Below are 16,497 nucleotides of genomic sequence, written 5' to 3'. Positions count from 1 at the left end.
TACTTGTAACTGCTGCGCCCCGATACCCCCGGGTTCGATGCGCATTATAAATAAAACAAACTATGTGGCAAAGCATTGTTAAAGAAAGATTTATGGGTGTCCAATAGCAGGATATGCTACGGTAAGTTGTCTTATATTGTGCACCGTTACCATTAACATTAGCGTAGCCTCCAGGCGCTCACCGGGCTAAAAAAAAAATAAGAAAAAAAAAAAAAAAGAAGAGGGCAGGGTGGGTTAGTGAGGAAAGCGGGATAGAAGCTATGCTCTTCTGTTGATGCTTGAGGAACCAGGAGTAACTGGCATCCTGTGCGAGTCTGTTTTCTAAGTGAGTTTTGATTGTGTGCACTGGCTTGTTGTATCCAGAGGGGCGAGGTCCAGTGTCCGGGATCGTTTGTTATTTGCGAGTGTTACTTGTGTTGGATGTGTGTTTTGCATGTAATTTGGCTGGCCCGTAGGGCGGGTGTGCTACTTGAAACGTGTGCAGGAGAGGAGCAGTAGCAGGGTTGGTTAGTACATTGGCTACTCTGAAATGTTTCTAAAGTGTAAAACCTTGGTTACCATCACAATACTACCGAGTTGTTATACCTAGGCTAACCGTCATGAGTGCAACACATTGGCTAATCTTCACAGCTCTAATTGAAATACCATGGCTATTCTTGAGAGTTCTCTTAGATGCAATACATAGGCTAATTTAACAACTTTTCTAGGTGCTACAGATTGACTACCCTCACCCGAGTGCAAAACAATTGGTTATCTTCATATTACATCTAAGTGCAGTATATATGCTTTCCTCAAATCTATTGTGTGCGACACATGGGCTGGTTTTCACCATACTTCTAGGTGCAACACATTGGCTACCCTCAATAACGTCTAAGTGCAATACATGTGATTGCATTTCCAGTTGCCATGTCAACCACATTTAATCAGATAATGTTATTAATCCTACCCCATGGCATGGGTGTTTTATAATGATTCTCTCAATCAGGAGTCTTGTTGGAAAGCATGTGCTTTCATCCTGTACTGGCGCAGTAATCCTTCATTTGCCTCCTCACCCCTCGCCTGTGTGCCTATGTAGCGCTTGAGATGGTTGCCAGTTGGAACAGAGCAACAGGACAGTCACCAGCACAAGTATGACTATCCATTTTATATCCATTTTTCTGCATATTATCCACAGCAGCTCGATTTACGTTTACCAAAGTAACGTTTGTTTGTGTGTCTTGGTAAAAAAGCAGAGGTGCTTTTTTGCCCATTTTCACTGACATTTTTGTTTTTTGTGGTGACTTTGCTTGGCCTTTAAAAATATCACCTGGTTTAAGTTTATACTTTGGAAAAAATTGTTAGCCACAATGCACACCTTATTCACATTTGTATTCAAGTATATCAGATTTAGGTTCGAGACAATTAATTTAAGGGTGATTGTAATTAGAGGTGCAGGGGAGAAGTGCTCAGCCTTGGTATCTAGGCTGGTCAAATATACAAAGGAACACTAAGAAAGAAACTAAGAACCTAATACATACATTAAAATACTCAAGTCAGAGTTTTCAAGTAAAGCGGATAATCCATAGAAATTGGGACCTCATAAGATAACACCTTAAAAGAACTCTTTCCAGACCCCCCCCCCCCATGATGGCATACAAACGGGGAAGAAACATCAGAGACCAACTTATTAGAGCAGAAAAAACAAAAACATCACCTCAAACTACTCTATGCAAACAGAAAATAGGCACATTTGCCTGCCTACACTGCAATAACATCATAAAAGGTGACCATGTGAGACATCCCAACACAAGCAAAAAAATAACATCGAGACAATTTGCTACATGTGATACAAAAAATGTCATTTATGCTATCTGCTGTCCCTGTGGGATGTACTATGTGGGAAACACCAACCGGAAAGCACAAGAAAGATTGACAGACACGTTAAATATAAGAACAAAGAACGTAAAATCATCAGTCTAGAGACACTACCAAGATCAAAAACACGACATCTCACAAAAGAGAATGGTGATCTTAGAAGTAGTCCATCCATTATCAAGAGGTGGGGACCTACCGAAACTCCTGGCACAGAGAAGTTTACTGGATTCAAAAACTTGATGCAATGTTCCCACTTGGGATGAATGAGGAGTATTACAGGTCCATTCTTGTAGACATACCTCTGAGCATAGTCCATGTAACCCCTTTTCCAAAACAAGACAACTTTTATCTAATCTATATTCCTACTGAATCACATTTTCCTTCCAATGACAATTACCCACCCAAAACATCTCTTGTATTCAAAACGTAAGAAGGTATACATAAGCTACAGCAACATTAAGATTACCTGATGATCAGAATGTACACCCCTTAGTGGGTCAGCTAAGGGTGAAAACGATATGCTTTTTATACAGTTGGTATATATAGTACCTCTTATATCCTAAATATGTACAGGTACCTTATGGCATAATGACAAACATTTTTATAACCAATTTGACTTATGGCTTCCGATGGCATTATGACATACACCTATTTAACCAATTTGACCTATGCTTCCTAAGTGAAATTTTCTTGTATTAAAAAAAACTACTTTCCTCCCAGGGAATTATGGCAATTTTGTGTACACAGTTAACACATCCTTTTTATTTTTTTATTTTTCAGCCTCTATATTTTAACCACTCCCGTCTAGTATCACTCTTATTATTTGTAGCCATGTACAACACATCCTTTATGCCTTCCCAAACAAACTATACCTATTTTCCAGATTCAGACCTTTTCATGATCAGAAGCATTACATCCATTCTTACTTTGAGTAATATTAGAATCTCGTGACATGCAGATGCATTTTCGGCATGTGCGAATGACGTAGCATATACAAAATGGCCGCGGTGTGACGTCATCACACGCATGATGTCACCCGCGACTATTTATACTCGATCCACTTCCGTTCTTTAAGCGGAAGCAGAGAGTCTCCTGCTACAGCCAGGCCCCAGACTCGCTGGAAGATCATATCTATCCTGTACGTAAGTGCACCTAGACTCCTAACTGCTACTCACGAGCGCTGGTCTCTTATTTTTTGAGCTAATGACCATATTAAAACCCCTTTTCCTCTGTCCATTATTTCTCTTCTCTCTATAGGGCTGGACATCCAACCATTAAGACTTGGGGTGTATCCTTTTTTGACCTAAGGACTCAGCTGCAAATAGAGGCTTGATTATATCAATTCTAATAACAGATACAAGTAAGTGTACTACTTTTGAGTAGTTTTTGACCATTTATGTCACCATATTGCACCATCTTATCCGGATAATTTGTTTTAGGCTAGGATGACCTAGGATTCCCCACCATCCTGGCAACCAGTTTATGGTGGGGCTGCCCACAGTCAGGAAGGACGCCCTTGGAAAACACAGCTCACACCTTCTAAAAATTCTTTATATGCAAGTAAACATACAGGATGCTTATACAGGCACCACAGCAGTATTTTTTTTTTCACAATAGGAACCTTTGAGCTAGTCATTTATCAGTGGACACAATACTGATTTATTCAACACTATAAATTGCCTTAAACTAGGAAATGTTCATTGGGTTGTCATTGACCCATTAAGGTAAATGGCATTAGTACATGGTTACTATGCCTTTTTCTTTGTTAAATTATGATCTTGAGTCTAAAGGATGAAGAGTGAAAGCAATACTCGAAACGCGTTGGGCCAGATCAAAACTGAAAAATTATATTTGTCAAATTTTGAATAAATCTGTTTTAGATAAACAAATGAATTGTCAAATATTAATTGGGTTATCTCAGAGAAATTTTCCTGCGACTGCAAGGAAAATAAAATCATTGAATTCATAAAACCAAGCACTACCAAGAAAACTAAAAGGATCTCTCTGTATTTGTTTAGTAACAAATATGTCCTAAAAAACTACATACAGGCTTTGGCCATTTTGATAGTGTGCAGGGGGCGCAGGTTTCCTAAATTAGGAAACCATTTGTCCTTTGTTACGTTTATACTTTACCGGCTTTATTTCAGAGTCCTGGAATCCTGCACTGTATATTTACTTGTTTACATCCTTCACCCCATATGTTCAGAACGGGATGGGATAGTTGGGGATGTTCAATAGCCAATAACTGCATGGAGGATGTGTGCAGCTGGATATTTGGGATGGGAGCACAGGGATATTGTCGGCAATCCATGATTTACTTTTACTGAACTTTTCAGAAGGGGCTGCCTTCACTGTTTAACAAGGTTTCAACCCCCGTCGGGATCTAAAGTTTTGGATGCATAATATCCTGACATGGATGGAATGGTTGTGTAGCGTTAGAGCGGCGTCATCCGCCTCTGATGATTTTCTGGTTTTGAGGAGAAGCTTTTTTACTTTCCTTTGCATGCTTTGGGGTAATGGCTGGCACGTAACACAGATAGGGGAGATGCATGGGGGAGGTGGGGGGTGTAGCCACCTCCTCTGTCCATCTCTACCACAACCTGATGCACCCACCTGCTGCCCGCGTGGCCGGGTTAGAGAAGATGAGGGTGCGTTTCGATTATTCTCTAGTCAGATGTAGGACTTTAGCAAGGACATTTTTCTGCATCATTCGAATTGTCATCACATTTATTCTGAAGTGAGACCGCTTCCTACCACATCCCATAGGTCTCTGTCTGCACCAACACTCCCGTGACAATCTGTTGCTTCTTTTTTCCCCACGGAACCATGATGTTAAAAGCCTTCTTTAGCCCCACCTCCCCCCCCCTTTTAGTACGGTTGCTGTGGCCCGTTTCTGGTCATTTGCATCACCTTCCTGCAGTTCCATGGAGTCGGTAATCCAGAGATCAAAAGGAGAGACCTGCGTTTGGCATTGGTGACGTTAATTGAGTGCCCCTGCTGGGGACAAACTGCATTCTGGAGCCTGCGGTTGAGTGCACAGACTTATCAGGAACTAGGGCCCTCTTAACACGCACATCCCTGCTTCTGGGGAAGGATTGGCTCTTGCATACACCCTGGAAGGACGCTTCCCCATGTTGTGAGGGGTCCCTTCCTCTCCCCCGCCCACCTATAGGGTTATGCCCCCGACCCCGTCACACCAACTTAGTTGCTGAATCAAGGAAAATATCCAATATGGAAATGTTCTCAATATCCGCTGTATATATGGTCTCTCGAACTCTCAATTAAAACAAACTATATAAGCTAAATTATTTAATCTAAATGTTTGATGAAACATTTGTGCATTCAGGTGCCAGAGTATTTTGCACCGTCCAAACTAGAACACCAAAAGCTCTAAGACAAATAATTCACAATTGCCTCATTATTTGAAGACCAAAAGTTGAAAATGACGAATCTACGCGTGTATTTGAAGTGAAGCATGTAAACCCACTTATGACATCATGCACAATCAACTCAGTGAAGAGAAAAGAAAACTCGTCCATGTAGCACCTGTTCAGTTAATTTTCAACAGTGACCAGACGCACAAAGTACAAGCCAGATTCCACCAATGAATATGCAAACAATCCAACCTCAAGAAAAGGCTGCACCATCATTATTCATAAATACTTCAGTGTGGGGGACAAACCACTAAAGGCTGGTAAGTCGAAAAGGCACTAACAAAAACATTTAAACAGCAAATGATCCCACATTTTTAATCATGGGCTAGATGCTGCAACTGTTTTTTCATTTAGCGATTGACGACGACACAGAGCAATTCAGCCTGCCTTATGCCAGTCCCAAAAGGTATGGATTGATTGTTTGCATTCACTATTAAGCTGAAAACCGAAGACTAAGAATCTTCTCAAGGTACCACAAATGTACCGGCTATGCCTGTAATTCCAGGCACTACCACCCTTACCCAATTACTGCCTAAAACTAGGTGTTGCCAATTTGACACATCCACTATTGCAAAGGGAGCAACAGAATGAAGTCGCCGATACAGATCAAGGGGCTTAACAGAGAAGCAGAGGCGAGATTATTTGAAACTCAAATATAGCCAGGAACAGCTTATTTTTAGGTTTATTAAAGGATTCCTGGTTGAGATGCAAATTCTAATAAACGGGCTACATTTTTCAGCATAACATCAATTAAGAAATTGCTTTAAATATAGTAAGCGCCAGGGCCCAAGATTTGCACCTGCCACTAGCTCGTTACAGTTGACTCAGCAATTAAGAAATGCATTTGTAGAATGAGGTGCGAGTGAATTGTTCTGGCTGGCTAGCAGTTTGCAACTTGAGGTTTTGAACCCCTGGTAAGCGCTACTTTCGTTGGTGGATATTTCCACCCATTTATAGCCAACTAAAATATAAGGAGGAAATAGAAATACATGAATATAATTAGAAGTGCAGAATCATGGTGAGAAAAGAAATATTAGAAATCCAGGGTTCCTTCTCTAAAGCCAGACAAATGTGTGAAAATTGGAGAGCACCTGCTGAATGATGTTGCACCATAGGATCTTATATAAGGTAGAATCAGAATTCTATTAAATGGCACAGGCGAAAGTAAACCACACAGAGAAAGATATTGAACATCAATGAGTTGAGAAAAATATCTTGCAATAATCTTCCAACTGCCTCTGTTTTAAAGTGGTTTACAAGGTCACCACAAAGTCATGCACCAAACAAGTCATCTACTATATGCCCAAGGACATAAGCATCAGTAAAACCAGCGACCCAACCCCAGAGGCATCCACAATACTAAAACTACTTCACATCGATCAACAGAAGGCTTCACTAAAGTAGTGAAGACAAGCAACAAAGCCGGCTTGCCAGTAGACTTTGCCCAACAGACATCAACAAGAACATCCTCAGCCAAGAGATGCCTGCATAATACTTCCACAACCTCATGATCCAGTCGCTGGAAACAGGAAACGTACATAGGATCGTCAAAGCTGCCTACGTTAAACCTCTTCTCAAAGATAACTCCACCAACCGTGGGCAGATATCAGTTACCGGGCCAAATTGCTAAAAACCTATGTATATGGACAGATACACGCACATGTAAACCAACCACCTAACTGGACCAGGGACAAGTCATCTTCAGGCCTATGAGAGGAACTGATTCAGCATGACTACTGACTATTAATCAGGGAAGACCTTAAAATGAACTCCAACGGGCAGCATTAATAAATGCCATATCGCCATAAAAAAAATTAACAGCTGAATGATCTTATCACTTCGTCAAAACTTGACTTTTTATAACCGAAACTTGGTTCACCACTACTTCACTGCACACTTGTCCCCAGGAACTTCCAAATAAAACGGCACAATAGTCATCAGAAAGAGGGCGGGGGAGGGTGAGGGGAGTTTGCCATTATTTCCAAGTCAGTTTTAAAATGGTCTAACTTTCACTCTGAATTGGAACGACATCGCCCAAATTTATGCTTCCACTCTATTTCTTTCTCTCCTAATGATTCTTACCATCTAGTACTCTGTTCCCGACCACCCAGTGCCACTTTTTTTAGATAATTGTGAGCTTTTTATAGGAATTAGAAGCTCTTCACTATTCCAATGTATTAATCCTTGGCAATTTTAATATATGGTGTGACACTCATGATAAAGAGAAGCTCACCAATACCCTCCAAACCCAGGGTCTTTCGCTACTTACAGCGACTGCTACCCACACCTTGGCCACCGTCTAGATTTAGTCATGTGTAGAGGGAACAACTTATCTCATCAGGAGAATAAACCAGTTACAGGGTCGGACCATTTTGTTGATACCTTTCTTATCACGATAGAACATGTAGGTCTATCATGGGATAAGCACCTTATCAAGCAGCAAAAAAGATGTGAACACCATCACAGACCTACAATCAACCTCTGGATAGTGCCCTTTTTCTCCTGATCTCCACTGTAGTGATACTATCCGACTAATATGTCGGATCTTATATGGGAGGTGTGTGATTTGAACACCAGTCAAAGCTATAAAAAAAATCTAAGCACCAAAATAATGCATGGTATTCTGACCAAGTTTGAAGAAAGACTACCACAATAAAGAGAAAACCTGGCATAAATCTAGAGACTTTAAATACCTCCAGGTTGCCACGTTAGGATTCCTGTTTTATAAATTTGAGAGCCATCATCCAAGTGCCAATTTCTTCAAAACCAGATTGAGTTCAGATCAAAGGAACTTTTTACCACAATGACTTTTTTACTTCCCCTGTGTGCACCTCACTTACTGCGGTCTTGCCGCCTAAATTGGCTAACAAATTTAATGAATTCTTCATGACAAAAGTCAATCTCATATGACAGAATATTGACAATTTACAAATCCACAAAACCCTTCATCTAAAATGGCAGGGGTTGAAAATGAGATTTGATCAGCAGGTTCTAAATGCAGCTCCTGGGTATTGGGCATCCACTTGTATGCAGGCGCTACCTCGCCAATACACAGTGCACCGCAAATTTGTGTATGATATGCAACCACTTCATATCTGTCCATGATGTACGTTCGTCAGCTTTAAGCGTCCCAGTTTGTCCGTGAGTCACCTTTATTCATATTATGAAACATACATAGTTAATATCACATCTGTATATTTGTTTAGTGTCAGTTGGCCTGGGGAGTTAAAAGTAGCCCTGATAAATTACGTTTCAAGTTACCAGGCTCTTCTTAGTTAGAAGCAGGAGCTAAATAGCTCCCAGCTCACTGCAATTTCAAACCCCGAGATTGGAGAAGCAGAAGCTAAAAGCAGCTCCTGGCTATCCAATACTAAACAGTAACCAGAAGCTACTACTAGGGAACTAGGAGCCAGTACGTAGCATACTGGCAACTTCCACATAGGATGCAAACTTAGAATGTTGTCAATTTTGTATTTCACCTTATGCTTTTAATGTCTTATGGATGTCCTAATCTTTATTTATAGATTGTCCCAAACGCAAAGAGTTCACTAATTCTCATAGGTGCATTAGTTCAGTATCTGTTGGCGGGGGGAGCGAAAAGTGCTCTGGTAGCTGTTGCCATCAAGCTAACCAGGCTCTTCTAGGGTACAAGCGGGAGCTAAAGAGCTCCCCTCAACTCTGAGCCCTGCTATCGAAGCTGTGCTCCCTTCTTCATCAGAAGTTCTCATTTACCACAGCCAATGGTGATGAAATTCTACCTTGCCAAGCAACGTTCCTTCACCTTCAGAGTTTTTATCACTGATTTTGTTAATGCCTCACTTGTCTAAGGCTGTGCGCTTCATCCTACTTGGCCCGTCTTACAAAAAACCCATATTGGACCACAATGTCCTTGCCAATGTTGAGGTTTCTGAGGAATCGGCGAGGTGGTTCTCGTCATCGGACTCAAGTACGAAAGATAGGAACTCAATTACTCCAATTCCCTACACGTTCTCTGCAGTGTAACACAGGAGTCCTATCGCCCCCTTTATGGTTTACATTCAGCCATAGTTGAATATTTTTCGTGAGTTTAATCTTAACAATCATTCATACGCCAGTAACACGCAAATTTACGCCAGGCTCGAGAATCCCTGGGAAGCCATTAACCAGGTGTTAGCCTGCGAAAAAAAAATGTTGGATACTCGAAAACAAGCTTCAACTTAATCCCTCTAAAACCAAGGTCATTTTTTTTTTTTGGACAAAATACAAACGACTTCCTTTTAGTCAGAGACTCATCACCCAGCTCTTTCTGATGTACCCACCATCTTTTCTACCAAGGTCAAAAATCTCGGTTGTATTTGGCAGGCAACCTGAAGTTGCAATTCACATGTCAGCGAAGTTGTGAAAACTATTTACGTCCAACCTAAACTGCTGAAACCGGTGCTGCCCCTTATCACAGTATCAGACCTTCCCGCAGTCGTAGGCACTCTGGTTAACTCCAGATTGGATTACTGCAATGTAATTTTATTGGTTCCATGTGTTAATATCCCCATGCAGAAATATCGCCATATTTTTGGCGGCAATATTAAGGCATGGAACCTGCAGGGGACACCCCCACAACACCTGCATTATTTTTAAAGGAGCGGGGGGGTCACCCCCACTCCCAAAACTCCCCAAAATTATCCCCCGCCCCAAAATATCGCATATGGCCGTTCCAGACGACCATATATACACAGCAATATTTTTGGAGGGGATAATATGTAGTGAAACCCTTTTATTGGGTGTTCCAACTGCCCAGATCCATTGCCTTGAAAGGTTGCTCAGAATGCTGCAGATAGATTCCTTTTCAGTCTCCCCAGGTTTGCTTTGGTTTCTCCATTTCGTAGGACCCTAGACTGGCTGCCTGTTCAGCAGAGGATTCGCTTTAAGACCATGTGTCTGATTTTTACATGCATCCACAACACCTCCCCCTCGCCCACAGCTATCTTGCCTCCAAAATGTCTGTTGCCCACAGCGTCCGCTTAGATCTTCTGGGCTAAACCGTCTTAACATTCCCCTTTCCAGGTTTGTTCATCTTGGAGATAGATGCTTTTCGTTTTTCAGATGCTTGTCCATCGTATCTGCTTTTCGGACGCTTGTCCGTCGTATCTGGAATTCGCTGCCCACTGACGTCCAGAATACTGACTTGTTAACCCTATTCTAGAAGAAGTTGAAATCTGACTTATTTGAATGACTTGTTCTTCCGATTCTTTTTATTCCTTTATTTCCAGCGTTATTAAATCTGTGCTCAGATGCAATTTCTGGGCGATTCCTTATCGATATGAGCATTAGAAATTCAAACAAATGTATACTCAAACTTCACTTCCGCCCGATACCATCAGGCCTTTCAGTAGCTTTTGACACAGTTTATCCTGCAGCCCTCATCAAAAGGATTCAAGAAGCAGGGATAAGCAACTCTGCAGCACAGTGGATGAAATCTTTCCCGAAAGAACAAAAATCACTTGACTACCACCCTTCAGCTCAACATCATGCACGCTCACCTGTGGAGTTTCACAAGTCTCGTCCCCGCCCCACCATTGCTCTTCAACATTTACATGACATGGGTTCGAAATTGCTGGGAGCCATTTCGCTCCTGCTTTTCCAACTGGTGCCATAAAAACCTACCTATGTGACTTTTTCGTATTTGGGCATGTGTATTAAGCAGCATTTAAAGCATCAATGGTTGTATGTAATGGACAAAAAGCTACATTTTGCATAAAACAGATTTGCTAGGGGCCTACTAGGCGATATCAGATACCCACAAACTAGTTTTAGCTCCTACTCATGAAACCTGAATTTCGACCCCTGCATGACTCCACTCGTGAAACTCCTCAAGGGACACAGATCGACACGCTACACCTAAGCAGGTGATCCGCAAATACACAAGCAAAACCAGCGAGGACAGATACCAAACCCTCGCCAACTGCCTCAAACACATCGACGCCTGGATGAGCAACAACAACCTTAAACTCAACCCGGACAAAACTAAAAAACCAACACTTTGACCTCGAGTCAATGTGGTAAAGTAAAGAAATGCTTCTTCCACCTGCTTTATATCAAGCAGCTATTACCCATTTTCACCTTCCCACACAGAACAACTGCCATCATCTCTCTCTCATCATGTCAAGACTAGACTACATCAACAGTATCTACCCTGGAATACTAGACTACCTCACCAAAAATAGCAAAATGTTCCAGAACGCAGCAGCAAGACTCCTCCGACGACTCAGCAAGAGGAACAAATCACACCAGAAATAAGATTACGACAATGGTTTCAAGAACAGGATCCATTTCAAACCATGTTGCATTGTTCACAGAGCAATTCATGGCCAAGGAGCAACATTCCTGCAAGAACAAATATTTATCTATAGACCAAAAAGAACCGAGGTCTAGCACCGGCAGATCTCAAAACACCACAAGATTTCAAAATTAAATAGGGTGAATCAGCCTTTTCCTACATCTCAATACAACTCTGAAACTCCTTCCCAAAGGGAATACACACAAAGGAAAACCTGACCTTCAAGAAAGCACTAAAAACAGTCTCTGATTTGCCAACCTGACTCACCACAGCATAGCCTATATTCAAAGACAAGCATGCAGCTTTAATGCAAAGAGGACCAACAGGAGGTACAGAGTCTTGGCTTGGGATCCACGGGTCGAGCAGATTGGCCTACCAGTGAAAGAGAGCCAATTGTTAATCACTCCACAACAGTGATACAACCCTATAATCTGGTACAAGGATAAACCCCCACATCACATACAATTTGCTACGCCCCCTGCATACATCAACTAACAACCCACATGCACTTAAAGCAAAACTTCACCCCCCCTTACCCCCAAGAACTCACAATATAGTCAACACACAAGGCCTCCCATGGACCTCAGCAACTACACGCCACTCACTGACCCACATCACCCAGAAGCAAACTCCTGCAGTGGCCGGTTTTTCCAAACTGAAAATACCAACACTGGGGCCTCCCTGTGGAACAGCCTCCCTGAAACTTGAGGAGAACCATCTCCGGTCACGGAAGCACCTCAAAATCTTTCTCTTTGCTTCTGCTTTCTCTCCTCTGCTAAATTTCATGGCTGAAATTGAAACTGCACTGGTTACCTGACCACCCTCTGATCTTGGGGCCACATCCCCTCCCCCACCAGTCGCACACCTGGACGGCCTTCCTGGCAAACCCCGCACTTGGGGACTGTTTTCTGTATCCCTACAGTCCCCCTATCAGCACTTGACACCTGATGTCTGCACTTACCCTTGCCACCAGCTGGCCGTACTTTGATTTATTGTTATTTATTCAATGTATAGCACTGTACCCTGCCCCAACGGACGCCTCAAAGACATTGCCAACTGTAGCGCCACTTGGTCTAACATGAGACTGTGGTACAATGCAGAAGGACATGTACCATGTCCTAGCAACCGATAGAGCCAATTTTACACCACAAAACCACAGCCAAGCATCAGAGGAATGATGCACCATGGTGCCAAGAACAAGAGGAGAGAAACCCACAAGTTATCCAAGGATAGGGCTACCAGACGTCACGGATTTGCCGGTGCAGTCCAGGAAATGGGACTTCTGTCCCCCTACTTGAAGAGTTAATCCTGGGTTTAGGTAAAGGGAGTGTCGGCAACAATTATAAACATGAAACTACTTTACATCGCAGGATGGGCGAACCGCCACACTCGGCGATCGAAATTAAGATTAGATGAGCAGGAGTTAGAAGCAGTTCCTGCGTATCCGGAATTAACCAGTGTCTAGGAGCTACCACTGGAGAACCAGATACGCAGGGTTCGAAGTTGCTGGGAGCTATTTAGCTTCTGGATAGGGCATTTAACAGCCTGGTTAGCTTGACACCAACAGTTAGCAGGAGCTACTTTTGGCTCCCAAAGCCAACTAGTGGCACACAAATATACCCATCTAAATGTTAACTCTGTGTCTTGGAATTTGCATAAAAGGGTGCATTAGTAAACTTCAAGACGACATGTAAACATCATTGGTTATATGTACAAATTCTAGCTTTATCTCCTTGGAAAGTTAGGCAGCTCTGGTTCATAATGAGTAACTCCTGGTCAGAGGAAAATCCTGATACCCAGGAGCTACTTCCAGCTCCTGCTCCATGAATTCCAATGTCAACCCCTGCAGTACACAGTGTTCCATAAATCTAACTTCCACATAAGATACAAACTTAACAATTGACTTGTTTTTTATGACTAAGAATTAGTGACAGGTCGCGCACTCTGTGCCAGTCCCTTTTGCTTCAAAATGTCATAGATGTGAATATTTATAAATGGTCCCAAATGCAGAGTTAACGTCGCACAGGTGTGTTTGTTTGGCATCCATTGGTCTGGGGAACCAAAAAGGTAGCTCCTGGTAGATGTTGGTGCCAAGCTAACCAGGCTCTTCTAGCGTACAAGCATGAGCTAAATAGCTCCGAGCTCACCTCAATTTCGAACCCTGCACCCTTGCAGATAGTAGCCGAAAGCATGAACTGACTGTGCCAAAGAGACTGGTTGGGAAATAAACAGAAAGGCCTTTAATATCAGAGCAAAAGCTCCGTTTATGTAACTAGCAGTAAGCACAGTGAAGCAAAGCTGAAATACTGGGGGAAGTTTGAGGGAGGGGGCAGTCTTTATATGTTGTTGGCCGTCACTGTTTTAACACTTGAAAATGTGGTCATGCTAGCCAAGGACCAGATGGGTCGACGAACAAGAGGAGCAACCCAATAGAGCATAGCTGTCAGGTTGGGCCAGCTCATGCACGACACCATAAACGAGTCAGCGCTTTTCACTTGGCATGCAGAGATTTGTAGGTCCATACCTATATTGAGAAGAACGAAAGTCTCAGCATGCAATGGGAAACGCATGGACTGGCACACAATCATTACAAGGTGCTACTTAACTATACGTGGGGGAAAGATTAGGAGTGTGACTCACCAAGAAGGTGTGGGGCAATGGGCTAGAGAAGCCAAGGACCAAAAGAGCAAAGGGAACGTGGTTATAAATCCCATACATAAAAGAACTGATTAGAAGATGTGTTCGTTTTAAAGTGCTTTCGCCAAAGTACTTTACATATAACATTTATACGCAATATCACCCAACCGAATTTGCTACTCATTTATTCACCTCAGAAGGATGAAAGGCTGAGTTGGCCTTGCCAAGATGCGAACCTGTAGATTAACCCGCTGTGCTATCTTAGCGGCATACAACAAGAGACAACAAATGTCCGAAAAATATAATTAGAAAAAAAGCTTTGTGTTCTAACATTATGTCTGTTCTCCCCATGAAAGGCTTACGCTATTTTTTTATGTTTCTTCTGAGACCCCTCTGCAGTGTTCTTGTTTTTATCATCTTATTTGTATGGGAGTCTGTTGTAATTGGGTTTGTTAATTATGCAATACTATATTGTTGTAGAGACTATGTTTGTGTTTGACTTATCTGTATTCCATTGCAGGCCGTGGCCTTCTGGAACTGGAATCCTGGGATGTCAGTTGGTGGAGGAAATGGGTGACCTGGGAACACTTGAATAAAGCGCTATTTTATATTGACCCGCGCCTAATCATTTCAGAAACCACTTAGTTTAAGGAGCCATTGTGCGTATTGTTTTCCTCCAACCTGGCAACGCTGTCCGGGTACGCGCTATTATGGCGTGGTAAAGAAACACCCACCGCGAAACGATAAATTACAGAATATGCAGGCTGAGAGGGGCTACTCTCTGGGGAAAGGCCAATGACTTTTGCTGTAGGACAGTTTACGGTGTTCCTTGGCAATGCCATAACCAATTACCAGCATATTAGAAGCAAACGACTACTCACAGCAGATGTGAATACATACATCTTATTAGTGGCCCTGGCGAATCTATAGGCGTTCCCAATATTTACGGTATCCGCAATTTGGGAAGATAACATTTCAACCGATCAACACACAATTTAAGGTGGTAAAAGTCTTGATTCGAACGACACGTGATAAAGTATTCAAAAGTAGCCTTTAATAAGGAAATGGGCGAGCTACAAAGTAGGGTTACACAACAGGAGACAATATTGGAAAGCACAGACGAGTTTAATGTAATCGCATACGTTCGCCCACAGTCAAGAGCCCTGACTCCAGAAATACCAGCGATGAGTGAAAGTGAATTCCTGCACTGGGTCAGCAAACTCCTGGGCTTCACCTACTCACCATCGGGCCGGAACTCGAACTCCAGAAACTCGTGCCCGAATTTGCCCTTGTGTCCCACGTAGTAGCGCAGATAGAAGTCGCTGCCCATGGCCACCGTTGAGAATCAGACCCACGACTGCAGCAATTCGGCGTGGCCGCCTAGGGAGTCAGATACAGACAGCACAAGAAGAGGAAGAAAGGGACGCAGGATAATGACGTGCCAGCGCCGCCAGACCTGGAAACTCTAAGAAGCACCACCGCCTGCAGAGAGAAGTCAGAAACTAACCTCACAAAAAAAGACCGAGATAGGAAACACAATCCACCGTTCAGAAAGTAAACAGTCTCAGTAGTAAAAAAAATAAGTGGGTTAAACAAAGTTCTGTATTCCTATAACAATGACATCACAGGAAAATACAAAACATCATTGTTGGCACCGTCGAAGCATTCTAAAATACACAGCACAATATGGAAAGATGTTCAAATGTTAAAAATGTATAATTCTGAATGGTAATATAAAATTCAATTACCTAACTGTTGTGGCATATAAGGACGCCAGGACGGCAGGGTAATTGTAACTGCCTTTATTGGTTAACAAAACGCGGGGTTGCAATAGTCCATGCGTGGGACGGGGCAGGTACTCACAGCATACATGCCAAACTTCCCGGATTAGGCGGGAGACACCCGATTTATGCGTGAAAAATATTGTTATTTTTCACGTTCGCATAGCTCTCAACTCACACGCTTTTGGCGGGTGTCACCCGCCTTGTAAACACCTGACTCACCCGCCAAGCCTCCTGCACGCCCATTCATTTCAATGGGCCTCTCACCCGCCAAAAATAAAATCGGGTGTTTTCACCCGCCTTTGCGACACAAATAGTTGAGAGCTATGCGTTCTCCCGCCGAGAATGTATATTTGCCCATTGCATTTCCTATGGCAAAAATGTTGTCTCCCGATTTTTCAGACGGAATCTCCCTCTCAGGTGGGTCAGAATGTTGGCATGTATGTCACAGTCTTGGCTAGGCCTTCCAGTTATCTGC

At 42.7% G+C, this 16,497-nt stretch overlaps 1 protein-coding gene across 1 annotated transcript in view; it reads right to left on the bottom strand.

Annotated features, from left to right (window-relative positions):
• The window catches only part of MAGOH (mago homolog, exon junction complex subunit), a 121,837-nt gene extending 106,035 nt beyond the window's left edge, over nucleotides 1-15,802 (bottom strand). Inside the window, exon 1 of the mRNA XM_069642169.1 lies at nucleotides 15,481-15,802. Within this exon, the coding sequence (XP_069498270.1) occupies nucleotides 15,481-15,568 (88 nt within the window). The 5' untranslated portion in view covers nucleotides 15,569-15,802. The remainder of the gene's footprint in view (nucleotides 1-15,480) is intronic.
• Between the last annotated feature and the right edge of the window lie 695 nt (nucleotides 15,803-16,497).

The sequence above is a fragment of the Ambystoma mexicanum genome, chromosome 1q (assembly GCF_040938575.1).
Source record: "Ambystoma mexicanum isolate Mex_15411 chromosome 1q, UKY_AmexF1_1, whole genome shotgun sequence".
In the NCBI taxonomy this organism is placed as follows: Eukaryota; Metazoa; Chordata; class Amphibia; order Caudata; family Ambystomatidae; genus Ambystoma; species Ambystoma mexicanum.
Note: the sequence above shows the minus strand (reverse complement) of the source record. Positions and strands in the feature narration are given on the sequence as shown.